Source organism: Pholis gunnellus (assembly GCF_910591455.1).
Source record: "Pholis gunnellus genome assembly, chromosome: 5".
In the NCBI taxonomy this organism is placed as follows: Eukaryota; Metazoa; Chordata; class Actinopteri; order Perciformes; family Pholidae; genus Pholis; species Pholis gunnellus.
Genome location: NC_136531.1, coordinates 16,825,277 through 16,853,237, shown reverse-complemented (window position 1 = coordinate 16,853,237; position 27,961 = coordinate 16,825,277). Strand labels below are relative to the sequence as shown.

General features: G+C 43.3%; 2 protein-coding genes across 2 annotated transcripts in view; both read right to left on the bottom strand.

Annotated features, from left to right (window-relative positions):
* cnnm2b (cyclin and CBS domain divalent metal cation transport mediator 2b) overlaps window positions 1-21,954 on the bottom strand; it is a gene marked incomplete at both ends in the record, with an annotated part of 30,920 nt that extends 8,966 nt beyond the window's left edge. Inside the window, 2 exons of the mRNA XM_079159931.1 lie at window positions 666-809; window positions 20,466-21,954. Of these exons, the coding sequence (XP_079016057.1) occupies window positions 666-809; window positions 20,466-21,954 (1,633 nt within the window). The remainder of the gene's footprint in view (window positions 1-665; window positions 810-20,465) is intronic.
* Window positions 21,955-23,300: 1,346 nt separating this feature from the next.
* On the bottom strand, window positions 23,301-27,877 carry as3mt (arsenite methyltransferase). Its single transcript, XM_079158938.1, has 11 exons — window positions 27,786-27,877; window positions 27,457-27,505; window positions 27,091-27,218; window positions 26,836-26,986; window positions 26,537-26,673; window positions 26,376-26,445; window positions 26,165-26,246; window positions 25,959-26,090; window positions 24,735-24,874; window positions 24,518-24,640; window positions 23,301-23,601 (listed from the first exon to the last, which is right to left on the bottom strand). Exons 1-11 carry the CDS (start codon window positions 27,800-27,802, stop codon window positions 23,494-23,496), a joined length of 1,137 nt encoding a protein of 378 aa, XP_079015064.1. The 5' UTR covers window positions 27,803-27,877; the 3' UTR covers window positions 23,301-23,493.
* Between the last annotated feature and the right edge of the window lie 84 nt (window positions 27,878-27,961).

The window sequence follows — 27,961 nt, the reverse complement described above, 5'->3', positions numbered from 1 at the left end:
ATAAACAGATCCATAGATCAGAATAAATACAGTATCCGTAGGGACAAGAGTTGGGTATCGGATGTAGACCGAGTAGTATTGAACAATCATGTTCTGGCAGGCTTTGGTTGCATGCAGGTCAAACGGTCGGCGGAACGCATTGGTCGAAATGCAAACTTGGAAATGACTATGGTTGTATTAGCTTTCTTAAGATCTGCAGTCATGTGCAGTTGGTTTATCAAAGCTTTGTCCCTGAAAACAGCTGCCTGCTGCATCTGGAAACGGTGTTGATGACAACCAAAGGCGAAAGAAGCTAAAACTCTCAACAGAGCAGAGAGAAAGTACAGAGTCAGGTGACAATCCTCAACATGTAGACATTTGATGCTTTGTTGATATAAATATATTGATTATTGCAGCTTTAATTTTGCACTTTAACATGCAGTCAATATATGCAAAAGAGCACCATTCAGTTTGAACAACTGATCACATTTAGATAAATGAGCTGCATCAGTTAAGTGGGTTTAAAGGGTCACAGTGTAAAAGATCCATCAAATAGAGCCCAACTGCTGGGCTTGGATCAGTTTATAACAGATGGAGGATTTCAAACTGGTGCTCTTACTGTGACGGGCTTAATGCCTCGAGGCCTTACAGTCTAAGGGGGTATGTGGTTCGAGAGGGGAACCTACTGTACAAGTCAGTCTCGTCCAGGATCTCTGACTTGATGATTTCTTCAATAACGTCCTCCAGGGTGACAATACCCAGAACCTCGTAGAAAGGGTCTCCCTCACCCTCATTGTTCACCCTCTGAACTATGGCCAGGTGGGATTTTCCTAGCAAAACACACACACACACACACACACACACACACAGGTTATAAAGTTAGGGTCATATAATGATAAAGGGGGTTAAATATAGGTCAGGCAGTGATGGAGGTACAAGGGAACAAACAGGCAGGCAGGGACACACATGGCTATTTCCACTTTGATCCATTTGATAGAGTAGCATTTTAATATCAAGTATCCAGGATAAATACTTTATACATTGTATTTTATACTGTGAAACAACATGTCAGATAGTGTTTTGGCTGCCATGACACAGATCTCTCACAGAGCAGGTGACATTAAGTGATCTGTTCACTGTATCAGTTAAATGACCAGGGATGCAGCAGGACAATGGTAGTTCAAGGGTTAACAGTGCCAGCGGAAACTCAAACAGCCAGAGAGACAGACAGACTGACAGTCAAACAGTCTACATTTCATCATATGAGTCCCCTTAGCCCTCCCTCCCTCTACATCTGTGTTCCCAGGATCCTCCTGTGAGCTGCACCAACTGGAAAGAAAGAAAAGAAACAAACTGCCGTGTATGCAGAGAATACTGTCAAGCAAAACGCTAAACAAATTCTCTGCCTTTTCTCAGCTTGTGATCATTTAAAAGGAATTTTCCAGAGGCCCAGGCTAATATTAGCCCCTGCAAAATGAAGTTTCCATTCCGCCCCGGCGATATTCTCACCGAGCGAAGGAACAGACTGGGCGAAGCCTCTGCTGTGTGATCAGATTGTCTCGGAATGGGCCGTTTGCATGCAGATACACCGTGGCGTAAATAATGGAGGACGTCGGTTGTGCTTGTGTGTGCATGCACGTGTGTCAGAGTGCACGAGTGTGTGTGTGTGTGTTTGTGTCTGGAGAACACAGGTACATCACTGAGTCAGTGTTCACATGCTGTTTCAGCTAATGTCGGCTGTTTGGTGCAGGCAGGCACAGACTGAGTGCTGATCACATAGAGTGTTTTAGTGCACTGCAGCTCACTGCTTCCTCACAACGCGGTGACAGCTCACTGATGTGCAGTGTGCAGAGGCTGGGAGTCTGAGTGTGAGAATGTTGTGAGCATTAGATGCAGAGTTGATGCTTTCAAGAAATATACTCAGATTACACCTAATAGGCTGGCAGGGTACAGAGAGGTATTAATAATGTAAACACCAGAAATCCACCATTAAAAAAAACAAAAATGGAGCCTCAATGGGTTAAAGCACACCGGCCTCAGAAGTCCTTGAGCAAGCAATTACTCTAAACTGCCCAGAGAGGGAAAGGCAAATGGAGTGGCCAGCAAAGCACAGTACAGTGAAACAGATCAATGCTCACTTCCTCGTCTTTAATGGTGTCCACTCCATTCATGGCAGGTTTGTAAACAAGGCTTCCAAATGTAGGTTTCTAGGCAAAGAACGATGTGTTGTTTGATCTCAACAGTATGAACCGAACATGAACATGTAAATAAATATGCCAGTGAAGTGATTTAATTGAATTTTAAATGATTTGTTTTCAGCAAGAATCAACTTGTTTCAAGATGTTTTTGTATAAAGTGACATCGCAGTTTACTGTATTTGTTTCTTGTAATTTAAAAGGAAAAATTAACATTTTGGGAAGTACAGTAATTCTCTTTCTTCCTTGAGTAGATCTATTCCACTTTAATGTCTGTACTGTAAATATGAAGCTACCGTCGGCAGCCCGTTAGCTTAGCTTAGCACAAAGACTGGAAACGGCTAGTCTGGCTCCGTCCAAAGACAACACAATCTACCAGCACCTCTGAACGTCACTAGTTAACAGATTATATCTTGTTTGTGTATTCTGCAAAAAATACACAAAGTGTAAAAAGGACACCTTGTGTTTTTATGAGAGCATGCACTGATCTATTTCTTTGCTGTCTTCTTCGCAAACCTCATGGTGTCGAAAAGACTCCAGGAAGCAAATAAACCAACGAGATGTGATGTGTTAATTCGTGAGCTTTAGAGGAACTAGTGGGAAGATGTTTTAGCCCGGCTAGCTGTTTTCCCGTTTCCTGTCTTTGTGCTAAGCTAAGCTAAACAGCTGCTGGCTTTAGCTTCATATTCATCGAACAGCCATGACAGTCGAGCTTCTCATCTAACTCTCTGCAATAAAGCAAAGAAGTGAATTTTACCAAAATGTCAAACTATTGTTATAAGAAACAGAAGCAAGAATTAACACCAAATCATTTTAAAACAAGCTTTTTCCAGAGCTTTCAACCTCCTCCATTTACGTATACATGATTTGAACAAATACATAATTAATGTTTATGTATTACAATTATCAAAACTAAAAATATTTATGGTTATGATAAACCTCAAACGTAGGTCATGACCACAGAGCAAATACTGTAAAATGTGCTCGAAAGCTCAGAATAAATGTGGTAAACGGACCTTGGGTTAAGATTATGAGTAAGGTCAGGAATGAACGTTAACATTCACAGCCCACTGAATACTCAGTGTTAAAGAAAAACAGCTATATCAATATTCCAACGATACTTGGCAAATTAATAAAACATTATTTATTCTTTCAACCCACTACAGAATGGACAACATCACAAGGAAGTGTACTGTACAATACAAAGTCATCCAGCAACATCACAGACCTCAACGTCACGAAATCAAAAGCTTTATCGATACATCTCTGACATCTCGTGAGCATGGTAATGATTAATCTAAACATATTCGGCAGGGATGTAGTATTTATTTGAATATATTGTAAAACTGTTCTTGTTGCTTTAACAGAGGAAGAGGAACAGTGTGTGTCAACAGAACCTTACCTAACCTTACCCGACCTCCGACCTTTATGTGAGCAAACTAATAAGAGGTGGAGGACCTCACTGAGATCACACACCACCTGTCGTGCTCTTCAAGTTAAACTCATCCCATCAGGATGTTTCTTAACATCAAGAACACATCACCTCGTTGGACAGAGGAGTCTACTTGGGGTTAACAATTAGAGATGATTTAACAGTAGAGGTCACTAGTTCAAATGAAAAAAGAACGACACACAGGAAATGTATGAGAAGCTATTCAGTAGAAATGACAGAGAAAAGCATGTTTATGCAAAGTTTAAGAGTTTATTCTAGAGTCTGTCCCATGGGCTGAAATCTAAGGAGAAGGACATTTCATAAATTCCATACAACCACCTTTCTATATATACGATTCTGTATACTTTCTACGGAAATCATTCGGCCACATATTAAACTATTGACATGTATCGAGCAAATATCTTGCCACGCTAGTGCTGTGGCTCCAGTGAGGGCAATATCAGTCACTTGGTTGGTTGAATGACCACTTTGTTCCAGAGTGAAATATCTCAACAACTATTGGATGAATTTCTTTTAATGTTAGTACAAATAATTCCAGGTGCCCAGAGGACGAAGCCCTGACGTTTCTTCTAGCGCCACCAGCGGGTCAAATGTCTTATTGTGAAATATATTCACATCTTCAAACATCCAGATACAGACATCCATGGATACCAGATATTTAAATCCTAAAGACTGCCAAGAGGTTCCTTCATGTTCATAGGCTGGGTTGCAATCATTTTGTTGATCCCCTGACTTTTCCCCGAGCGTCAAAGCCTTCCCTTATTTTGAGATTATTAAGAAAATCAACTTGGTTGATTGGCACAACATTTTCTACAGACATTAAGGGTTCCCAGATTATAAATCATTATGACGTTGGCGATCCCCCGGACATTTCCTTTTCTGTTTCGAGTGAAACGTCTCTGCCACTTTGGGATGGATTTCCATTTTACTGACGGACCGACATGAATTCATGCATTAGTCTCGTATATTACTTAAGATCTGACTGAGAAGATCAGACATCTGAGTTGAGAATCATACAGTAGAATTGGGATTTTGGTCCAAATCAAACACTTTTCAAGGTGGATACCCACATTGCATAATTGCATTATATTTATTGGCAGAGGCGTTCGTTGGTAGTGACTTTCATAAAGTGCGTTGACAATTTAAATCAGCTTGAGCATCACAAGCTTCTAAAATGAGGGTAGTTTCAAGTGGTCTCAAGTTAAAATTATATCTAAAGTCTATTTCTGTCTCAGTCAATGTTGCGCACACACACACACACACACACACACACACACACGCACTCGTCTTTTGCACAGTAGCGCCACTCCAAATCGGTTTGTCTCGCAATCCCACAAGAGGAGTGCATACTTTCTAGTTTCCCACAAAGACAAAATACCACACAAGCGACAGAAGAAATGCAGCTTCTGTCTTCCATAAATATATTACGAGACAATGCCCGCCTGTTTATTCATAGCTTCTTTTGTGGCAGTGGGTTTTGTGGGGGGGGACTGGAGGTAGAGTGGGGAGGCTGACCCTCTGGACCCTCTGGACCCTCTGGACCCTGGAACTTGGCAACGGGCCGAGGGGAGAGCGTGTCCTTGCGCGGACCAGTCCTCTGGGGTCCTAAGCCACCATTGCTGCCTGACATCTGGGGCTGTCTAGCTGGGCTGAGGCTGAATGCATGCTGGGTAGTCCAGCACACTGCACACATCAGGGTCAAGGGACAATTCACTTTCAATTTCATCCATTAAGGAAGCATGTTTTTGGGCTCAAAAACTGAAACCCTTTAGTCATTAAAAGACTCCCGTGTGCGATTTCCAAAACATTTCCAGAAATAATGGTTGTGTCATTGGTAAATGGCAGTTTCAGTTTACATTTGTAATTGGGTGAAGTTAAGATGCACACACACACACACACACACACACATACACACACACACACAAAGAGGGGATTATTTTGTTTCCCCTAACAACAAAGCAGCAGATGACTCAGGTACCAGGAAGTGCGTAATCTCACTGAGGAGAGAGTCAGGGGCTGAAATTTGTCACCATTTCTGTAAAAGGATGACGATGCTCGGATAAAAAGCTCTACTCCACGGGGTTGTCAGGATTTTAGAAATGACTCAGGTCACCTCATAATAGTTTGAAAAATGTAAACATAATGACAAAATTAATTAAGAGCTTTAATGCAAAATTATCAGATTTTCTGAGAAATCTTAGTTAGTATGTGCTTCTTATTATCAATTTTGACGAAGTAATTATGTATCGTGATATTTCGAAATCTGATTTCATCAGGATATGATTCCACTGAAAGACGATAAATGATCATATTGAATTGTCGCCCAGCCTTCCATCCATCTATTCATTCAACCATCCATCCATCCATCCATCCATCCATCCATCCACCCATCCATCACGCCACCCCTCCATCCCTTCATCCATCCACCCATCCATCCATCCATCCATCCATCCCTTCATCCATCCACCCATCCATCCATCCATCCATCCATCCCTTCATCCATCCCTTCATCCATCCGTCCATCCATCCCTTCATCCCTCCATCTATCCAGCCCTCCATCAATCCATCCCTCCCTCCTTCCATCCAGCCCTCCATCCATCTATTCATCCATCCATCCCTCCATCCATCCCTCCATCCATCCATCCATCCTTCCATTCTTCCGTAATCCAAAGCCAAGCCTGAGAACCTCGACTCCGGCCTACAGAGACCAAGCCGTGTGCTCTTTTCCACCATTCCCAGCTTATTTATGGAATGCAGCTTTGTCATATTTTTCCATAGCGTAATTTCCCCCTATAAATAGGCCCGTAAGGCTTGGAGAGTTTGGGTGGGAGTATGAGGGGTCAGTATCTGTTGTGGACACTCATCATTGCCCCCCTCTCTCTTTTGCTCTCCCCCTATTTTTCCAAATATTTGAGCACTGACAAATATAGTGCAGTGTTAGGGTGATGGGAACCCATTGGACGGTCTTTCTTCTAAATCTACCTCCAGAGAAAATTTCCAGCCATTCTGACCCATTTTTCCACTGGCGTGTACAAAAACTTTACCCTGATGCGGTTGACATGTCGACTATTTAAAGCTTCTGCATTTACATAAACATTTAGTCTGAATACACATGCAATAAGATAACATCAGTTTGTTTCCTGGCCTGTATTATCTGGAGACATTAGTGGAATGCGTGTCCATCTGTATGTTTGTGTTTATAAGTGTCTATGTTTCCTGGTCTGCAAGTATTATAGAAAAAAAAACAGATAAATATATAAATAAGGGAACAAATGAACCATATTCAGTCATTTACTGTGAAGGGGAGGTGCAGCTGCTGCTTTGGAGAGGCGATGTATTATTATTATGACTAGTCATTGTTATGTAGAATTCTGAGGAAAACCTACAAGTGACTCAAAGAATTTGACGATTCTTTAGTTCCCTTTTAGTGAATATTTTTTAATCTCAAGCACCTGTGAATAAGACTTTATGCAGTTTGAGAACTATGTTGAAATTGTTACCTGTCGAGACTAAACGCTTGAAAGGAAAAGCCCAAATTTTAGGAGAGGCTCGTGTTTACCTGCCCAACTGCTTGGAGTACTCCTTAAGACACAGAAAGCTTGTACGGTTACTCGTGACGCTCTTCTCTTCGTTTACGTGTCTCAGCAGACTTCCTGTCTTAGTGGTCGATTTGTATCCCTCAGATCAACAATAGCTTAGCAGCAATAAACGTCTTTATTCTGACAAATACAAAGAAGAGGTATCTCTAGTTGCGTCAGAATGGAAACTAATATTTGAATGTGTATTTTTTTATGATAACCACAAAGTTAAACACAAGAGTCTCCTGGATACTTTACCAATGCTATGGGGTGATATTACTCTTTGGTCTTATTGAGACTTTCTCTATATTAAAAGTGTTGCTGATTAGATCAGTTAAGACAGCCTCTCCTCTTAATGCACCTTTTATCTAGGTCAAGTTGTAAGAATGTGTGTTTTCTTCCATCAGCTTGGTATAAGGATTGGGACTAAATACTAGGTGCCGAGCATCAGCAGTCAGTTTCGCCTATTGTGACTGAAAAGGCTGGCCTGCCAACAGTTGTGTCACTATGTTTGTGCTTCCCCGTACACAACATTCTCACAGATCGCTCTCGGGCTCAGACTGTAATAGTCATTCACTCCCAACCTATGCGGAGTAATGCTCAACATAGTAAGGAAACATATTCGTATGTCCAAGACCACAACATTTATTTTCTAGTTGTAAAAAAGTCGGGTTTCATAGTTTGAGTTACGGGGAATGGTTTGTAATGCACTGGTCAAAAAAAGACATCGGATTAATTTACACACACACACACACACACACACGGTCACACACTGTAGGTATATTTCATGTCACCACAATCATATCTCATACTGAAACAAAACAGGTACGATATTCTTCTGCTGACACTAAATACTATCAAATGTGTGTGCGTGAAGACACAGAATGGAGTCTGAAACGACTACTCCTGCTCTAATAAGGCCTGTAACTGTTTTAAATATATCTATATATAACAACAAATGATTAGCACATTAAATAATCATAATCGTGTATTACAATAATCAACGAAGACAGAACCATAACAGCTACCAGCCTTGACAGTGATATGAGATTATCAGGTTCCTCAGACAAGACAAGACTTCGTGATCAATCTCTTAAATAGAGGTGGTTGTAGGTGAAATAGTCACCGTCGTACGGTGAGGCAGGGTGGTCCTGTGGTCAGCCGCACCATAGAGCAGACTCTTTTCTGTGTGACCTCAACCAGCATGGTGTTGGTGTTGCTGCAGTGGTGGAAGAAGTACTCAGATCTTTTACAGAAGTAAAAGTACGAATAATAATAATAGTGTAAAATCATGTCAGTTCATGCATATACAATGTTACTTATGTAAAAGTACAAAAGTATGAGCGTCAAAATGTACTTGAGTGCCAAAAGCAAAAGTACTCATTATGCAGAATGACCCATTCATAATAATACTATTGTATTTTTATAGTATATTGAATTATAATTAGATTGATGTGTGAGCACAACTTGCAGCTTGTAACGGTGGGGCTGATTTCAATTAATTACTGGTTTGCTCAATCTATAATAATTATCATAATTTAGAAATCCATCATAGTTTGTATTATTAATCTGAGTAATTTAAGTCATCATATGAATGCAGAGGAATATAAAGTAATCGAGACAAGTATAAAGCAGCAGAAAATGGAAATACTCAACAAGTGCAAGTACTTCAAAATTGCGTAAATGTACTTGGTTACACTGAGGCTCGGCCTTTGGGGTCAAACAATACAGCTGGCATGATATGGACTTATCAGGTCCTTTCGTCTGCTCACAGCTCCTAACCGTCATTAAGGGGCCTTGGTCACAAGATCACTCTGCTGCTACTAGCCAGTGGTGTTTCACTACACGCACACACAGATATACAGTACAGCCAGACACACACGCACACCGCTGGAATGACATTGTTGTTCATTCAGAGAAGCAGCTTGCTGTCGTAGCTGGCTGCGTTTGTTGTTGAAAGGTCCCCTGGGTGGAGATTCCTTTGGGCCTCAGTCATAAGGAGAGGCATCAATGGGAAACCAGTAGGGATAAATGAATGGGCCTGTGGTCAGGTGCTGCTCTGTTATGCGAGTGTTGCAACTGCTGAATGGTGAGCACATCGCACAACGATGACAAGAACTGAGGGGTGTTTTAAAGTAGCAACACACATGAAAGTAGAAGTGGGTCCATTAGGATGTTTGGCTTCAACATGTAAAACTATTGTTCCCACAAACGACGGCGACTAGTTTGACAGAGCTTAAACCAGTCAGCGTGCTTAAACCATTAGGTTCCATTCCTATCATTTGGATTCCTGGTTCTTTCACTTGGTCGGGGTTAAGAATACAAGTTTGGCAGACGTTAGCATACGACTTATTCAGAGCGCTAAGCAACAGCAACAACCTGGACTAAAAGTAAAACATTTTGTATTCTTAAAGATAGGGTTGGTTGGTAAAACATTTTTGATATTGTTGTTGAAATTCTCATTACATTTTGACAGGAATCAATGACTCCAATACTCTGGTATCTGTGGCTGTCGCAGGACTGTAATAAACCCGTCCAATCATTTCATTTGTAACTATTGGACGGGTTACCTGCCTGTCTACCTCGGCAAGCTGTTTCTGGTATTCATGCTATGCTATGCTAAACACATCTTGACACTCGCTCTGTAAAGCAAGAGTATGTGACTTTTAAAAGAAGAAATAAAAGCTGTTAAATGTTGAATTCATGAGCAATTAAAATACAACCGGACTCAATTCAACACACGCACGAGCTTTGCTGCTCCAGCCTTACTTGGTCTGGTAGGACCAGTCGCTTAAGGTGACTAATGTTAGCTAACTTTAGACTTTTAGAGAAACATTTCAAGGGTTTTTAACAACCAAAACAAGGAACTGACAATATAAACATTGTATTCAGTGTTTCATAAGCCTGTAATCTCCACTTGTGGTCACAGTAAAAGTTAGTCTTGCACACTGATATCAATACTCTCACCTCATTCTCAGAATGAAGGTGAATAAAGTAAAGTATTTCTATGAAGACATGGTGAAATAAAGTCTACATTTCCTTGTAGTTGGGGGCATATCCATGAAGCAAACTCATTCAATAAGTCATGATTTGGGTGACCAGCTAACCTCGGCTATCGACGAGCGTGGCTGAAGTCTAATTTTGTAATTTCTCCCACATCCGCCCCCTCCTGATGTGTAGGTCGAGGCAAACAGTTGGCTACAGTTCTGTATCGTGCCACACTCGCTAAGCCTCGTTCGCTTTTGAGCAATCAAATCTAATTTGAGGGATTTGATTTTAAGCCCTCGAATAATTATACTCGAACCACTATTCTGTTTCCCTGGGAAATGCTTCACATTATAGTGGCTAAAGACACTTCAACCGCTGCTCTCGTGTGACTTTTAAGCTCAACGCTATTTGCATTTTATACATGACACACGTCTCAAGCTGAATACAACACGAGACTTTGCGTACTTGCTACAGGTTATTAGAAGGAGGAAATTCTGTGTGCAGTAAGCCGATGATCATTTGAGCGGATCGTCCACAGTGTTGGCTGTTCGATCCCCGCCTGTGATGTGTGTGTGTGTGTGTGTGTGTGTGTGTGTGTGTGTGTGTGTGTGTGTGTGTGTGTGTGTGTGTGTGTGTGTGTGATAAAAGTGCCATTTAAATGCAACCATATAACCCGTCACCACTTATTGTGCTTTAAAGAGCCCATACAGTGAAGTGTGATAGTTCATGAGTGTGTAATAAATCGCTGACATGTTTGTTTTAAGTCTGTTGTTTGTTCTTTTAGGTTAAGCTCAAGCGGAAAATATCCTGGTAAGATAAAGGAAACCAGCAGCAATAACATGTCTCATGGCTTTACCGTCACTGCTGCAGCACTTGTGACACAGAAAGAGCAAGCTAATTAAACACCTGAAAACACACATTTTTGGCAGTGAGTACTTGAAGCTTTAAAACTCATAATTAATACCTCAATAAAAACAATTAGCCGAGGCAAAATCCTTAAAGCTAGAATGAGCTAAGTACTCTATAAAAAAAAGCTCCCGTGCTTTGTGCAATAGGCTTTGAGAATGTGGGTTATTGAGGAAAACATGAAACCTGCAAGAACATCCTGCATCCTGTGTTGTTTTTATTACATTACTGGCTACATAAATAGTCAGGATGAAGAAATATCACTTTTGGTTGAATCTAAAGAACAGTACCCTGTTTGAATCTCATCAGCTCCCTGTTCAAATGATGACTACTTATGGAAATGAATGCTGCACGGCTGGTTACAAACATACTGATGTGAAACTGATTTTAGTTCTCACCTTTAATAACTGCAGCTGAAAGGACGTGTTGGTGATATATTAACATATTAACAAGGATCAAGTTCATAGTTACATCTCAGTGTAAAAGAGCTGAGAAGGTTTATCAAAATATTAACCATTACAGTGATGTTCAATTATATAATAATAAAGTCGGTCAATGTATCCATGTTTGTGCTAATTTAAAATGTTTAAATATTAACCATAGATATAATGTGAACAGCCTTAAAGTCAAACAACATAAACACTGTTTCTCTCTGATTACTAATTATCCGTTACTTAGAAGAGTAACACATGGCTTCAGATGTGTTACAGCTCTTATCCCCAAAGGGGAAATCCACCCTAAAATAGAACCGCTATTCCAACGATTTTGAACCATGAAGACGAGATCTACAAACGCTGCCAACTGTCACCTGAAGCAAGAAACCAGAACATCAAGACTCACTAATACGGACGAAACACAACTGCCTAACATGAGCCCAACAGAATCACCGTCTGCACTGGTTTCAAACAGCACAGGAATAATAATTCAAGCTGGAGGGTCAGCTGTGGATGGGGTTGAGGTTTTTGAGCCTGGATCTGGGTCTGGAGGGTCAGCTGGAGCAGGGGCAGGGGCCTGTAGACCATAGTGGGGCTCTACTAGCAGCCCCCCCCCCCCCATCCCCCCCCCCCCCCCCCCCCCTTGCTGTTAGCTGGGAGTCACCAGAGAAGGAAAAAAAGTGCGAGCATACTGAGAGAACTGGTCGGCCGAAAAATGCGTCTATGTGTTGACAACAAAGCTGAGTATGCCGATCTGATTTCTATCTGAACGGAGCGTATTCCAACTACTTTTCCCCCGTTTACACTTACATAAGAAATGTCTCACGCGTGTCACGTCACGTGTAAGAAAAACATCCGAATCGGATCATAAAAGAAGCCGATGTGACACTTTTTGGAGTTTGTTTCATTTAAATTGTAATTGATGACCAACACCCTGGTCCATCATTTATGGTTACTGTCTAAAAAACAATCAAATGAAAGCTGCGATGGTAGGTTGTTATTCTTAATATAGAGATATTCATCAATTGGGGTCTTAGGTGGATTTTTCCTTTAATACTACTTTGGCATGAAATGACCCATTGACCTTTGACTGGTGCAAATTTCTCACAAAACAAGAAAAGAATTGTCCAAATGTCCTCAAAAACTGATGTGATTAGTTTCCTTCAACCATGAACTTTCATTAATAACGAAATCATAGGACTAAGCTGATGCTCAATCCTTCTTGTTGTTTGGATTTATTATTGATGTGTCTCACATGGCCAGCTGAAACGAAACACTGGCGCTGCTGAAGCCTCCGAAAAGTAGGCTCCATCAGCTGATTCTAAAGAGCGCTGGTGTCTTTCGGGCCCGTCTCGGGCTTTTTCCTCCTGCAAGTAAATGGAGAGCCTGGACAGTGTGCCCGGTGTTATCAATGAAGCCAGCCTCTTGGCTCTCCAAAAAGTGCAGCTTGGAAGGCGTCCACGGCAGGGCATTAGGCCTGGAGGTTTGTGTCGTTTGTAATTTATAACACTGAGGGAAATGGGCAAGAGGACAATATGGAGAGAAGTGGGAGAGAGGGAATGTGGGAGGAGGGGGATGGGACTGCTTGCTGCACAAGCAAGTGGCTCTGCTTCCCTGAGTGTGCTGCACAGAGCCTGCTTACTAGGCTGACCAAGCTGGAGGGCTTTCTCTCTGAGGCACAGCCTGAAAGGGCCTTAGTTTTCCTTTTGCTCGTCAAAGTAAGTAGAAACTATATAGATATATAGCCGTGGACGCGTACATATGAGTGCAAATGCAGAGAAAACTATCTGTGGGAAGAGAAGAATGCTTGGTTTGGAGAATAAATTAAATATCGACGGCTCGACACTGTACAAGACACAGCGGCAGCTTTAGTTTACATCAGCCAGAGAGGCCAGTAAATCAAAATGGATGACTTTTAATGAAGTGTCACTCCCTCCTTGTCTCACTATCGCACTGAACCTCTGCAGCTCAGCAACTTCACCAACGTGACAGACTGTCACTGTGAGGAACCTGATATTCAGAGAGGAGCTTTACAAAATGTGCAGGTTTCAGCCCTCACTGCAGCACAGTGATCATCATCATTATCATCATGGTTCGTCTCCTCCTGCTAATCATCATACAGCGACACTAATAGCAGCAATTTCCCTTCATTTCATAAGAATGACATAACGCACAACACCCACATTACTATGATGATATCTTAACGACATGACGGCAGTCAAAACAGCATGTCCACGACTTTTTCTTCTCACCAGACTCAAACAAAAGAAGAAGCTTTTACTAAAGACAGTTTCAAAGATTTACAAAAAAAAGAAAATCTGAAGTCGCTTTCATTTTATTTAGCGAGACAAGATCTGCCACTGAATGCAAAACCAGCGTCTGTAAGTGCTTATCGTGATGCCTTTACAAAAAGATGAAGGGATTTTTACTTCTGGCAGAGAGTTTTTGATGTTCGCAACGCTGACTTCATCGCATTCTTAATTGTATTTCCCGTACGCGTTAAGAGATCTGCCATAAACTTCATTCAATCAGCCCTGTGGACATCAACAAGGGTCTCACAAAGCCTGAGACCACCAAACCGAGGACCAAACCTGTAACGTGATGAATACAGACAACTCATAGACGCTCCTTTGGCTTTCAATTAGATAGAAGCGTTAACCTGTTCCTTTACACGCACATACTTCTTAGTCTGCTGTTATGGTAATACTTCTCCGACCATGTCAATTATAAAGTCTTAATAATCTGTTTACGCCTTGGTGCAGTGTGATCTCTGTTTTGGGAAACAGCTTATTAAAAGGAGCGTGGGGGTGGTTGCATTCTCGATTGCGTAATAACACATTTTCCTCAGTAGTGCATGGCTACAGATCCTTGGCAACATGTGCTGGAAGCAGACTCGGGCTCCTTAACTAACATCCACAACAAAACAAAAAAAAGTACCAAAGCCTTTTCTTCAGGAATCATCACAGACGCTGTACGAGAAATGAAGTGAGTCGCTGAGGAGTCTAGCAGTGACGTTATTAAGAAGAAAGCATGTGAAGCAACATGTGCAACTGTAATTTGCACATGTTGTGATTTCTGTGGAGAGATTTCCTAACAAAAGAGACCATAGGGAGTACAGAAAGAGCGGTATACGTGTTGCAATAAGTACCTCAGATGAATCCCTTTTTTGGGTATAATATGCTCTATTTCAGTAGACGCTCAGTAGCCCATTGTACCTTCACTGTAAGCAGTCCTTTGATACATCACTGTTGCCATACAGAGCCGAGGAGGCCAGATCACAAAGGTCTGGATCAAAAGTCTTCCATGAAAGAAATTCATACAATTTGCTCTTCAAAGTGAGGTTTCCTAAACATCTTTAATGCAACAGGGACCGTGTTGTGCTTTTTTTTTTTAAAGACAGCAGCACTTTGTAGTTTCTATTGGACCTTTTGTTGGTCGCACACAGGTTTGCCAAGTGAGCTGAGATTGTGGGCGAAAGCATTTTCCCACTAATGCCAAATATAGCACAACAAAAGCGGGCGTTGTAGCGGTAGCGTAGCGTCACATAATGGCATAGCCTACCCGAAGACTCGACATTTTCACCTCAGCGCACACATCGCCGAACAGCAAACCAAAGGTGCTTTTGTGTTAAACACGAAGTATATGGGGTGCCCGGGAGAAAATACATGTAAAGTAAAAGTCATAATGCCAGATCAGACAGGCTTTGGGAATGCACTGCGCCTGGATTCACACTCCTCAACTGTTGTACTAATCGGGTCTTAACAGCCTACTTCATGTTGTACCAGAATCTGAAGAATGTAGGCCAATTCAAAAGCCAGTCTTTAACACAACAAACTCAAGAGTTCAATCCAGACAATATCTAAATCACCAAAAGTCAACCACGAAGTCACTTCAATCGCGTCGCAATTGGAAACTCATCACGTGGAACGAATGTGATGATTACGTCACATGTGGAATTTCTATATTGGGCATAGCCTCCAACGTCGCCATGTTCAACATAAGCATCCTGTACTCCTTATGTATTAATGGATTTAACAACATTAACTACACATCAACTTTACATTCCTGCTACAATGTTTTAGCTCGATATTCTGGCTGCAAACCCACCACGAGCTTCCATTCAACTCCACTTGGATCTCGCTTGACAAAAATCCATCAGAGTAAACATTTCATCACCTAAATTATTTGTCGAAGTTCTGTTGTTGTGGGGCTGCTGAAACAGTTGTTTGGGTTACTTTTTAAAAACTCTCCTTGGTTGTGCGCTCAAGGACGCGGGACGCTACGTACCCAACATCAGACTGCAGACATAGTGAGATATTCACTGATGGTGTAAAACAAAAGGAGTTTTGAAAAGAGATGTAATGACTTACATTTGACAGGTGACTGGAATAAAAGGCTCTAACTGAATCCCAGCATCGCTACATGTCTGCTGGATGTATAAAGATGGAATTGACTAAATAGCAAAGTGTTTGCTAACACGCTGTGACACAAAGTAAAGACACTTTAACTGTGATGGATCGCCAACAGTACTTCCAGAAGGGTTTCAAGTCTCTGCAAAACACACCATGCTTTGAAAAAAAAAAAAAGAAGAAGAGTTGGCAGTCGTATTAAGTATTCATGATTTGTAGCATAATGGACTAAACGATGCAAAAACAACAGGTGGTCCTTTAAATTGAAAGTCTAGAATACAACAGAGGAAAAGTTACCACGCAACAGGTTTCTACAACAGCAGCTTTCGCCTCCTCTCTTAAAGTATTGCCAAAGGGGTTGCATTACAAAAAGTCAAACACTTATTTAAATGACACACAGGGGCTAAATATCTATATTGAATATGTATATTTTCATACACTCACTATTTTGTTGAGGCTTAAAGGCAAGCTCAGGTGACTAGACAAACGAACATGAAACACAAACGACAGTATTTATATGGACGAAGATATAATGCTTATTTAAATTGACAGCATGTGTTAATGTGATAATAACTACGCTGTTTGTAAAATGACATTCCATACAAGAAAGAAAAGTCGACTACAAATGCCGCCTCCTGTTACGCGAAGTATGGTGAAATGCAGACAACCTTTGATTGGAGGTAATTAGTTGAGCGGCTGGCAGGAGAAGCCTTGCTGAGTTCAAAGGGGTGTCCCTCATCAGGAAACATTAAGTGTTCTTACCAACACGATGCCATTTAATCCCAGCAGCATTAGCACCAAGGGTTACCAGGCAAACACACACCATTTCTCGACATTCGCTATGCTATGCTACGCGGGTACGCGCCGTGCACAAGCATCCAGAAAGAATAACGGCGTTTGAAGCAAAACTTCTGCCGGCGTTTCAACGAAGTAAAAAAGAGTTTCACTTTAAGACAAAGTACCGAGCAAAGAGACCGTGAAGGCTGCTGAATCTGAATTAAGCATAGATTGGCCTATATTGCAGCAATCAGGGAACTAGTTCAAGACGTGCCAGGCCTCATGTCGGCTCCATTACACTGGGGACCTTACCCTCCAACACTGGAGCATGTATACCCTGGGCTATAAGAAACACACATGAAAACACGACTTCAACTGGTAGCTTTAAAAGAGATAAGCAAGGGCAGCTACATCCATTTAGACACCACGTTTACTATGGATGAGAAGTACTGAGTGTTTGTGTCTGTGTGTGTCCGTCGTTAGCGAAGCAGAGAGAGAGAGACAATTGGGGATAAAAGGTTTTTTCTTGCCTCCGTTGGGTCAAGTTCCAGTTCCACCTCTGGACTCCCATATCCAAGTTAGGCAAGTGGCCTGCCTTCCCCAGGGGCAGAAAAAACACATAACCGGATTTGAGCTCTCCAGACATCCATACAGTAGATACCTTCCTCGTCTCACAAGGCTGGTTACAATGCATGGGGGTGAGTTATTTTCACTTTCAGGAATATCACAAAGTCAGAAGGGCATCTAAATTCCTGCTTCTGACTCAGCTGCTTGCTTTGGTCCCAAATGGCACACACTGACCCACTCATTAACCGGTAAACCTGCAGCTTGACAAGCAGCCCCTGGGTGACAGTAATTGTTGCAATCGCAGACGGAGAGCAATTAATGGAGGAGGTCAGAAGTTTCCAGACGGGTGTCTGCCTGAATTAAAAAGCTCCCGCATGAATCTCACTGTAACCCCTGACCTAGGCTCTGGGCCGGGCCGGGGTAATTCGTAATGTGCGCACACAGTTGGGATCAGCACTTTATTTTCACCACCGAGCAAATGTTCATCGTCACTATTGAACTATTCGTATTTTTAAACTTTAACATCAGTGTGATCTGTGTAGAAGCATGTCCGACAAATCTACAACAGCACAGAGAAACCGCCAGAAGGTTTTACACCAAATGCTCCGGCACGGTCTCTAATAAGAGTTTTTTGTCTTTCGCTTTTTTGTAACAGACTTCAGACGACTATGCAGCTCCGCAAGCGGCATCAAATTAATTAACAATGACTTACAATACAAAGCACTTTGAACTGAGTGTGCGCTGCGACCAGAGCCAGATTGACGGGAAACTTTGACCCCGTAGCCCCCCCCCCCCCCTCCCCTCCCCTCCAACAGTTGCTTATGACTTCCATGAGAGGCTGATGGCGAATTCCCTTCTGGCACGGGGCCAGCCGCAGGAACACTCCGCCCCCGGACTGGACCTGTGTGACCTGTGCTGCCAACATGATGTGAACATGCCGCGAATTTGTCTTTAAGTGGGAGGAAATAAAAGCATGCCTTTAGTGAACAGTAACAATGTAGATTTACAATTCAGGCTATTATTCAACAAGTGTCAGACTGGTGTTAGAGCCAAATGACTCGGACAAAACGGATATGCGGAAAAACACAAGTAAAAGGTTTGCTATCGTTATATACAACAATATGCTGCATACCTGTAAACACATTGATTACATCGACAGAACAGAACCCCACATTTCTGCCCAAGCTCACCGTTTGTGCCCAAAGCTGAAACACTAACAACATTAACTTTATTGACCCAACAGATGTTTTATCAACGACTAGCCTACATACTGTAGCCTGAGATCGGATGCAGATTGAAGAGTGTCTCTAAAAAACAGTGATGGTGGTCGGACTATAAGTCTACTTTCAGATATTAGTCCAGACTACATTACTTGCTCCGGTTAATTTAGTTTACGGTTATCATTATTACTGTATCGTGTATCGTGGCAGCTCCTTTAAGAGTAAGTTAAACTCCAATATTGATCCTAGAATCAGAATATGTGTTCACAATAAATGACAAACACGGTAAACAGTGCACAGCACATTCTGCCTCCACAGTCAGAGCTCTCACTGCTTCAAATCACCCATTCAAAGTGTCTGTCGGAGCTAAAAGATGTATCTCTATCTGTGTGCGTCGTTGAATTCAATGTGACGTTGCTCTGTGACTTTTGATTGGAGCGGCTGGATGTCTGCCGACGCTGCCGTGCCTTCCGTTCTTTCTTTTCAGTCGTAACACGCAGACTCAACGTGGTCAAGAGCAGCCGTATCACTTCAAAAACCACACGTCAGCCATCGGACGTTCACAGTCCGGTGTAACAAGTGAGGCGAGAGATACTGCGAGGATCATACGTGGATCATATGCTATATTGTAATAATGTCACAAGGCTCTTCTGTAACGCTTTGTCTGAAAATAAAGATCAACAAGGTCGAGGGAACTGTTGTTTCCTGCTGCTAGTGCGTGTCTGTAAATAGTCAACTGTGATGAAAACAAACACCCCCCCCCCCCCCCCCAACTTGTTTATTATGCAATGCTAATTTGGCATGGAGAACTACACCTACTTTCTGGTAATGGAGCTCAATGATTTGCTCTGTTTTCCTCCCAATTAATCCTCTTAATGTATTAAAGTATTGATGAATCAGTTGCTGTACAGGTGTGCCCTGGATCATCCAATCTACACATACTGTGAGGAGCAACTCAGTCAGAGGCAACTACGTAGAGGGGGAGGGCTATGCAACACATCAGGTCAACCGTGGGTGAGGTAAACATCGTTCTCAAACGCCATGCGCATAAACATTTCACACACACACACACACACACACACACACACACACAACACATGGGGGGCTCGAGGGTGTTAGAGGCTGTTATTCATTATCCACACGACTGCATTCCAGGGCTGGACAAAAGGAGTTATCGCCACCATCATTCAGAGGCAAGCACAAGAGAGGTAAAGAGGGATTTAAGCAGGTTCTCAAACAAGATGCCCCCACCTGATAACCTTAGCACTGCCGTTGCACCATTCCCACATGTCCTAATGCGTTCACAAATCAGAGAGGGCGAGGGAGAGGGAGAGAGGGAGGGAGGGAGGGAGGGAGAGAAGGAGGGGAAAGAGCAAAAAGACTGAATGAGAGGGGAAGGTAAGCGGAGGAAAGCAAGAGGAGAGAGAGAGACCGTGTGAACATTAACACTGAATGGAAGCGATGGAGAAAGATAGCGACACCTCCTCCTCCTCCTCCTCCTCCTGCTCCTGCTCCTCTGTACAGGAAGTGACCAGTGAGGCAGGTGCACCTCACTACTGATGTGGCTGCCTCAGTGCTTCGTGAGTCAGGCCAGATAAGAAATGCACAAACAACCCTTTTTTTTCCCTTCTTCCTTCACTACCTGGACTTTCTTGTGAAATCAAGGGGACACAAGTTCTCCTCCCCCCTTTTTATTCCTGAAGACCAGGCTTTAGACATTTAAGATTCACTCACACACACACCTTGACCTGTTGATGCACAGAGCAGAACAGGCATTCAATACTACCTGCTATAGTGCACCTGTCTACCCTCCCAAATCCAAGGGGTGGACAGGTGAAAGGCCAACCAGCTTGTGCGACGACCTTTGACACTTGAGAGGCAAGAGAGATTTAACTTTGGCATCACAATAATATATTAAAAATAAGGTCAACAAATGCACTCTATATCTAGTTGTCTCACCTTTTTTAAACTCCTCCAGCATTGCATCCAACTTGGTGTCATTGAACACAAAATGTAACGGGTGGCTGTAAAACTTTGTGATGGTTTTGAGAGGGGTGCAATCATCCGGGTCCACAAACGCCAGGTCCTTGACAAAAAGCAGATCCACTATGTTGGACCTCTCGCCCTCGAAGACCGGGATGCGCGTGTAGCCGCTCTTCATGATCTCCGACATGGTGTTGAAGTCGAGGGTGCCGTCCCCGGGGATCATGAAGCAATCTCTCAGCGGCGTCATCACGTCCTCCACGGTCTTAGTCCTGAGCTCCAGCGCGCCCTGGATGATGTTCAGCTCCTCCTTCACCAGGTCGTTGTACGGGTCCGTGACGCGCAGCATCTCCAGGAGCTTCTCCCGGTTGTACACGGTTCCTATCTCCTGTCCCAGGAGGTAGTCGAGCAGCTTGCTCACCGGGTAGGAGGCGGGGAAGGTGAGCAGCATGAAGAACTTGGTGAGGAATATGGTGTTGGCCCCGACGGCGAGGCCGTGTCTGGAGCAGATGGCCTGGGGCACGATCTCTCCAAAAATGACTATTCCAATGGTGGACATGACCACCGCGATCAGCCCCGAGCCGGCGATGTCATCCAGCAGGATGGTCAGCGTGGTGTTCACCAGCACGTTCCCGAGCAGAAGCGAGCAAAGCAAGTAATTCCCTTGGCTCCTGACCGGCTCGATTTTCTTTGCGTAATTCTTCTCCTTCTCCGTGCCGCAGTTCTGGACTATCTGGAGCTCCATGGGGTCCAGAGCCATGAGCCCCAGGTTCAACCCGCTGAACATACCCGACAGGCAGAGCAACATGGAGATGAAGATGACCTGGAGCCAGAAGGGCAGCAGAAACTTTTTCTCCTCCACCACGATCACCTTGGTGTCGTCCCCGTCGTGGTAGATCCAGGTGTTCTCCGTCCACGGGTCGTGCATCCCGCCCACGGCCGGCGTCGCGGTGGCGATGCAAAGGTAGTACGATTTACTCCTCTCCGTCTTCCGCAGCGGTTTGACCTCGATCTCAACTATTCCGGTCGTCTTTCGACTCACGACGATGTTGGGCAATATAATTATATCCGAAGTCCTAATGCCGCAGGGATGCAAGCTGTACGAGTCCTCTTGGCTCTGGTTATCCCCGGAGGAGCTGTCAAGGCTCATGCCCACCGCCCGGCTCCGCTCGTGTTCCGTGAAAGAAATTTTGGACCAGGTCTCGTTGTTGATGTTCTGCCCGTACACCCTTAATTTCACCCGAGAACGCTCACTCACCCGCAGGTAGCCCCTATCCATGAAGGAAATGTCGTCCGTGTCCTCCAGTCGGAGCCCTATGATGACGGTCTCCTCGGACCCTTCCTTGCCACTTGTCGGGGTGACACAACAGCCAGTGACAGTTAAGAAAAGCATCGCCAAAGCTCGGACCCGGTTAAGTGACGCCATTTTTGCAGAGCTGGGTGCTCGGGATGACGGCTCTGCCATATCGATAACCATTGGCGATCAACCTCCTGAATGAAAAGGGCTTTTAAAAATCAGAGCCAGTCGGAGTCCGCCTTCATCTCCGCCGAGGGTTGCCGTGACTTGTGCATCGGGACCTGCTCGTTCCCACTACGTGTCCGACACTGATGACTCGCGAGCGCAGGCTTATGGGCCAACTCGTGCCTCCCCTGATGTCCCCGAGACAGGCGACGGCGGCGACCAATCAGTAGCGGCCGTTGGCCCGGGGGCGGGGCGTGCGCAGCCTCCTTGGCGAATCAAATTCCAAAACAAGTGCACCTCATGTTAAGAGACAGTCGAGACTCTGCTGACTTTTTTTAAACACACATCCTTCTACAGGAGATGGCATGATTGTACATGATTACAATGTACTTGTGAAAAAGATACATATCAATAAAGAGAGACACAGTAACATGAGCTACAGCACAATATTATGCAGAAATAATTCTAATGTTGCGAGACTGTTAGAGGCGTTCACTCAACTACATGGTATTATTATACATTAGGATTCAAATGAAGCACTATCGTCTGCCATTAGTGCCCTAATGTGGATGCAAGTTACAGGCAGTTAAACCAAGTTCTCCTTTTCAGATTGTTTTATTTGAATACTTTTAAGAGGCCTGTAGAAAGTCTTCAGTATTTCATAAGAAAAAGCATATTTATAGAAAAGTTGTAAAAAATGATTTTTGTTGTAGCAGAAATATATATATTTTTTCCTCTTTTTTAATCCCTCAGATTTATCTTCGGACTCCATAGAGTGTCGTAACATGGTTATGAATCATTGCCACAGTATAGTTTCAGGGGTGTGTATTCATCAGTGACGACTACAAAAGGCCGATTTCATTTCAAATGTACAATGAAGACTTGTTCTTGGCTTAAAGGCACCTCATGCAATACTGGTGTAAAGAATCCACAATAATATATGTGCAAAAATGTATGACATGAATATTTATTGTCCTATAATAGAAATGACAACAATTAACATAATACTGATATTAGTTTGAACACTTCTGCGAAGCTCACACTAATGCAAAACCTGTCAATATACTGCCTAAACTAATCAATATAGTTTGATGTATTACAACATAAGTGGCCCAAAAGTGGAAAAGTCCTGATGAAGGTGTGAATGGCATGGATATGATTCAGATGTCGAAGACTGGAGACAAATGGGACAAACCGCCGTATAAGAAGGCGGCACCAACACTGTTCTGTGGGGTTTTGGATCTTACCTTCATACGAAGTCATTTTATTTACTAGTCAAATAAATGTAAGTAACCTTTCTAGTCTGTTCTGCTTTTCAAGTTGAAGGATTGACAAGCAAGTCTGCACAGAGCATCAAGAAGACACATGTTTATGTGTAAGTGATTTATTTCAATTGTTGAGATCTCATTTCAGAATGTTAATAAGGCACAACATAATGCCATTGCATCACAAGGCATACTCTTAGTCAGCACACTTGAACATCTTTCATTATTCATATATAGTATGACGCTGGGCCTGTATCTCTCAGTGCTCTTCCTACCATCATTTGCAGCAGGAAGCAGACTTTGTGCTGCAGCACCCCCCTGTGGCTGAACCTGGACTTGGTTTCTCCAGCTGAAGGACCAGCTCAAAAGGATCCACAATGCCTTCCTGTGTCAGTAGTTCAACAAGGTAGAAATCAGTAGGAGTTTACTACATACACTTCTATTCACGTATTACATGCAAACTAGTTCCATGCAAGACAGTTTGAGAGGAACTGAGAAAAGTCAATTCTCACCTCTTCTGATTTCTAGCATTACACACCAATTCACATGTTTCTACGTAATGGCAGAATAAACGTTAAACGCAGAGTGTTCACGTGCATGTTTACACCTGGCATCAGTGTCTTATCTATCACACATCGGTTGTTCATTAAATTAGCATTTCACAGTAGCTGAGCTTTCATAACCAGCCAAAGGCCTTTTATTACTATTATCACCAACTAGCCATGCTGATTAGAGAAAAGGACCCAATTTCACTTCAGAGTGGCAGTCCAAAGTCTAAACCCCTGGACCACTGAGATTTACAATTGACTTCTTTCCTCCACCAAAAAAAAAACGAAAATAGAAATCCTTCAATAGCAGAATAAAATGCCATGAGTGAGTATAGGATTTGGGTAGTCATTGAACAACATATAGTAGTGTTTGTAGATGCGTGTGCACAAGACGACCACGAGCGCTGATAAGATGGCATTCCACTAGCTGAGAAGAGAACATTTCTTCCTGTTCAAGGTTCCCCAGCATGACTCCACAGTCTGGTTATGACTCCAAGACAGCTGCTTGACCTTGTGCGTGTGGATGTGTGCGTACGTATGTTTGAGTGGGTATGTGAGTGTTTGTGTGTGTAAGAACTTGCAGCATGCGTCCTGGTGCACACATGCGTGTGTGAATGTGTGCACGGTTTAGACAGTGGGGCTCTCTGGGTGTGTCACACACACTTGAAACCGATACGACCAACACACTGACCTCTAGTGCTCAAAGGAAAATCACACAAAGACATTTCCCGGAATTTAAGTTGTGACACTGACCTTAGGTTTGGCTCCGTGGGGCTCACAGGAGCCTCCCGGTGGCTGGAAAGTGAAGTCTGCATTAAATCTGGACTGGGTCAGGATGGCGGCCACCTCTCCGTCAACCTCCACCACATCATCGACCTGTGAAACACACTCACGTCCGACATCATTAGCAAACAAACAAGTGCATGAGCTGAAGATATGGAGCTGTTCTCGTACTGTGGGATGTGCAGACCTTGAATGTGTATTGACGGTCAAACTGGAAGCTGTCCTCCACCCCTGTGATGCTCCCGTTATAAATGACCTGACAGGGCTTGGTGTTGCCTTTAGGGACCTTGAACAGGCGGTATGTGGCAGAGACAAACTTGAAGTCACCTGTTGTGCCAGAGGAGGTAAGAAAGAATTACGAAATGCATCGGTCAATCTCAACAATTTAACTAATCCACAGCTCAGAAGGAAAGAGTCGGCATGTAGCAACTCCTAATGTTCATCCAAACCACCTGACACAGTAACACCTGCACAAACCTCAAAGGCCCTACACACCCATGGTGCAGCCACACAGGTGTGTTCACTTATCAAGGCTAATTGGACTTCTGTGTGAGCATGAGCAAACGATGCTTGACTGACGTCTCCCTCACTGTCCTGCTAGTTTATATTGCGCCTGCCAGGGCGGGACAACTGTCGTTCTTATTGGTTCATGAAGTTCGGTGACCTCACATAATTCTCCACTCGCTTCAACCTGAGCAATAGTCTTAACTGGCAAGAACAAGTGGAAACACCTGTACGGGACTTGGATCAATGTAGGCTGAAAGAAAACATTAATACATAAGTAAAAGGAAGCCTAAATTCAAATGTAGTCTTAAAATACATTGACATGTTGGTGCAATGCTAATTTCCTCTGTTTGAAAATGAATGCTCGTTACTGCAACACAGTGTTCTGGTGTGAAAACAAGAAAACAATGGAACAGAGTGCTACTGGTAATGTTTTAGCTTTTTTTTTTTGTTTGGGTCGGATGCCTGAAATAAGGTCTGTGGTTATCACAAGCTTAAGAGATTTTAACATTTTTCTCTATGACATAAAATATGTCAGTAAATACCCCTCTCATGAATTCAGCACTTTCAGTGTCTTGAAAAAGGCGGTTGCTAACAAGTGGCTAAATACGTCATCAGGCTGACTCGTTCACCTTTACTGCCGTGATGTGAATACTTGTGATCGTGGTGTAGTTCCTTTACAGCCTAAGTTTAGCTTTTTAAGTGCAAGTATCATAAACTCATGTTTGCCACAATGCTTAGTTTTGACAATAATTCAAAATCCAAAGGAAGAATCCCATTGGCTTTTTGTCAAGGGAACCAGTGTGATGCTAATGTACAGGTCCGGCCTACAGAGATACCTCATCCCCGCAGCACTCTATACACAAAAATAAATGATTAAAAACCAAAGAAAAGAATAGTATCAAACCCAGAATGTCCTGCAGCTCTTTGTTGTCAACCGTGATGTCGCTGGCCGAGACCAGCCGTGGTGGGCTGAAGCCCACTTCTTCAGCCAATGGCAGCAGATCTTTCCACCACAGCGCTCCACCAATACACTCACCTGTCAAGAGGAGTTACACTGTGATATTCTGTGTCTGTGAGCTTTTATGGCAGTAGGAAATTAATTTGACGCACCCCACAGGACTTTGTGATTTTTAATTTCCTCTGTTAGTCTTCCACTGCTGTAGACGTCACTGAAGTACAGCTCACCTCCATCCTAAAGATCAACAGTCACACCATGTATGTAGTGAATATCAAACTACACAGACTAATAGGTTGAATGATTCTCAAACAATTATTGTTTTGCCTTTTGTCGCAGCATTGTTGGCATGTTTAATGAATGTACCTTGAGCACGCTGTAGGCTTCAGCCAGGACTCTCTTCTTGTCTGGAGAGAGATTCACCACGCAGTTGGAACTGTGGCAGAAAATCGGCTTTTCAACTTAATTTCTTTAGAATTACAAAAGCATCAAATTACAAAACAAAGAGGGAGTGAATGACTTCGTACATAATGATATCAAATGAGCTCTTTTCCAAACCCGCTTCTGTCAGGGCCTCGATGTAGCCCTGGACGAAACTAACGTTGGGCTTCTTGTAGCCAAACTCCTTCATGTGATAGTCCACATGTGTCCTGGCCACGTCAAGCTAGAAGAGAGCACACTGTTGCATTTAAAGCTGTGTTTGCAGTGTGAGTCTTAAGCGGTTCGTGCATACTGGGGAGCAGAATTTTGTCTATTATAAGAAAATGGCCATTTTTATTTTTCGGTATACATCATTGTCAGCTTATGTGATGATGGTGTCCATTACCTGGTCCTCAGTCATGTCAATGCCAGTGACATGGCCCTTCTCGCCCACCAGCTGACTCAGCATGTAGCAGTCCCTTCCACTTCCACTGCCCAGGTCCAGTATCTTGCAGCCCTCCAAACACTCTGGCACCACCAGACCACAGCCATAGTACCTGAGGGGGAAAGCACACCCACTGTAAGCATCAGTGGATCAGGGATTGTTGCGCTGTAAACACATCTGAAGCAACAACTGAGAGTGGGACAACAGTCCAGTGACCTGGCGGTGACTTCGGGGTGCACTTTCTTCAGAGCCTGGCGGATGAAGGCAGGGACGGGTTTGGCCGGAGCCACGCAGGCATTGCTCTTCAGGTCCTCGGTTTTCTTCAGCACCTTGCCGTAATAATCCTGTTTCAAAGCAGAAACGCTAGCTATGGTTGGTGCGCGTCGTAAAGCAGTTTGATATCAGTCAGCGGTGCAATAATTGACTCGTGCAAGCTGTACTTTGGTCGGTGAATTCACCTAAATAGCGTTACTCAAGTTTTAATAAAAGTTGCCAGTGTTTTAGCTAACGTTAATTAAGGCACTGCAGTTATGCTAGCGCCCATTCTTGCGTGTGCAGTGTAACAGGTGGCGCACGTCCTACCTTGACATCCACGTGAACGGTGGTATCAACGAAGCCTCCTTCGCACGCGCTTAAAAAAAGGTTGTATACGTTAACGTCAACTTGCATGAAACGCTACGTGACAGTTACTGCTAACTGCTAGCTGCTAACTGACAGTGCTGGCTAGCTACAGCGAATGAACGGTTATAACTTTACTCCACAAGTTTACAGTTACACGGTTTTACGGAATAAATGTAACTTTAACGTTACTATAAAACAACCGTTACCGTCTCACTTAACGTTACAATTTATAATGCTAACGTGAGGATACGATAAGGGAGACACCAGGCATGTTTTGAGGTTGTTCTTACCGGTTGTCATCAGCCATTGCCCCGGAGAGTGAAGTCCACAATTTGTGGAGGAAGGCTTTCAGCAATGGTTTGCTACACACAATTAATATTAGTGTACAGTTGACTTCCTTATTTAGGGCACACCCTGTCCTTTATTGCCCGAAATCACAGCTGAACCCTGGTTCCAAAGATACCAG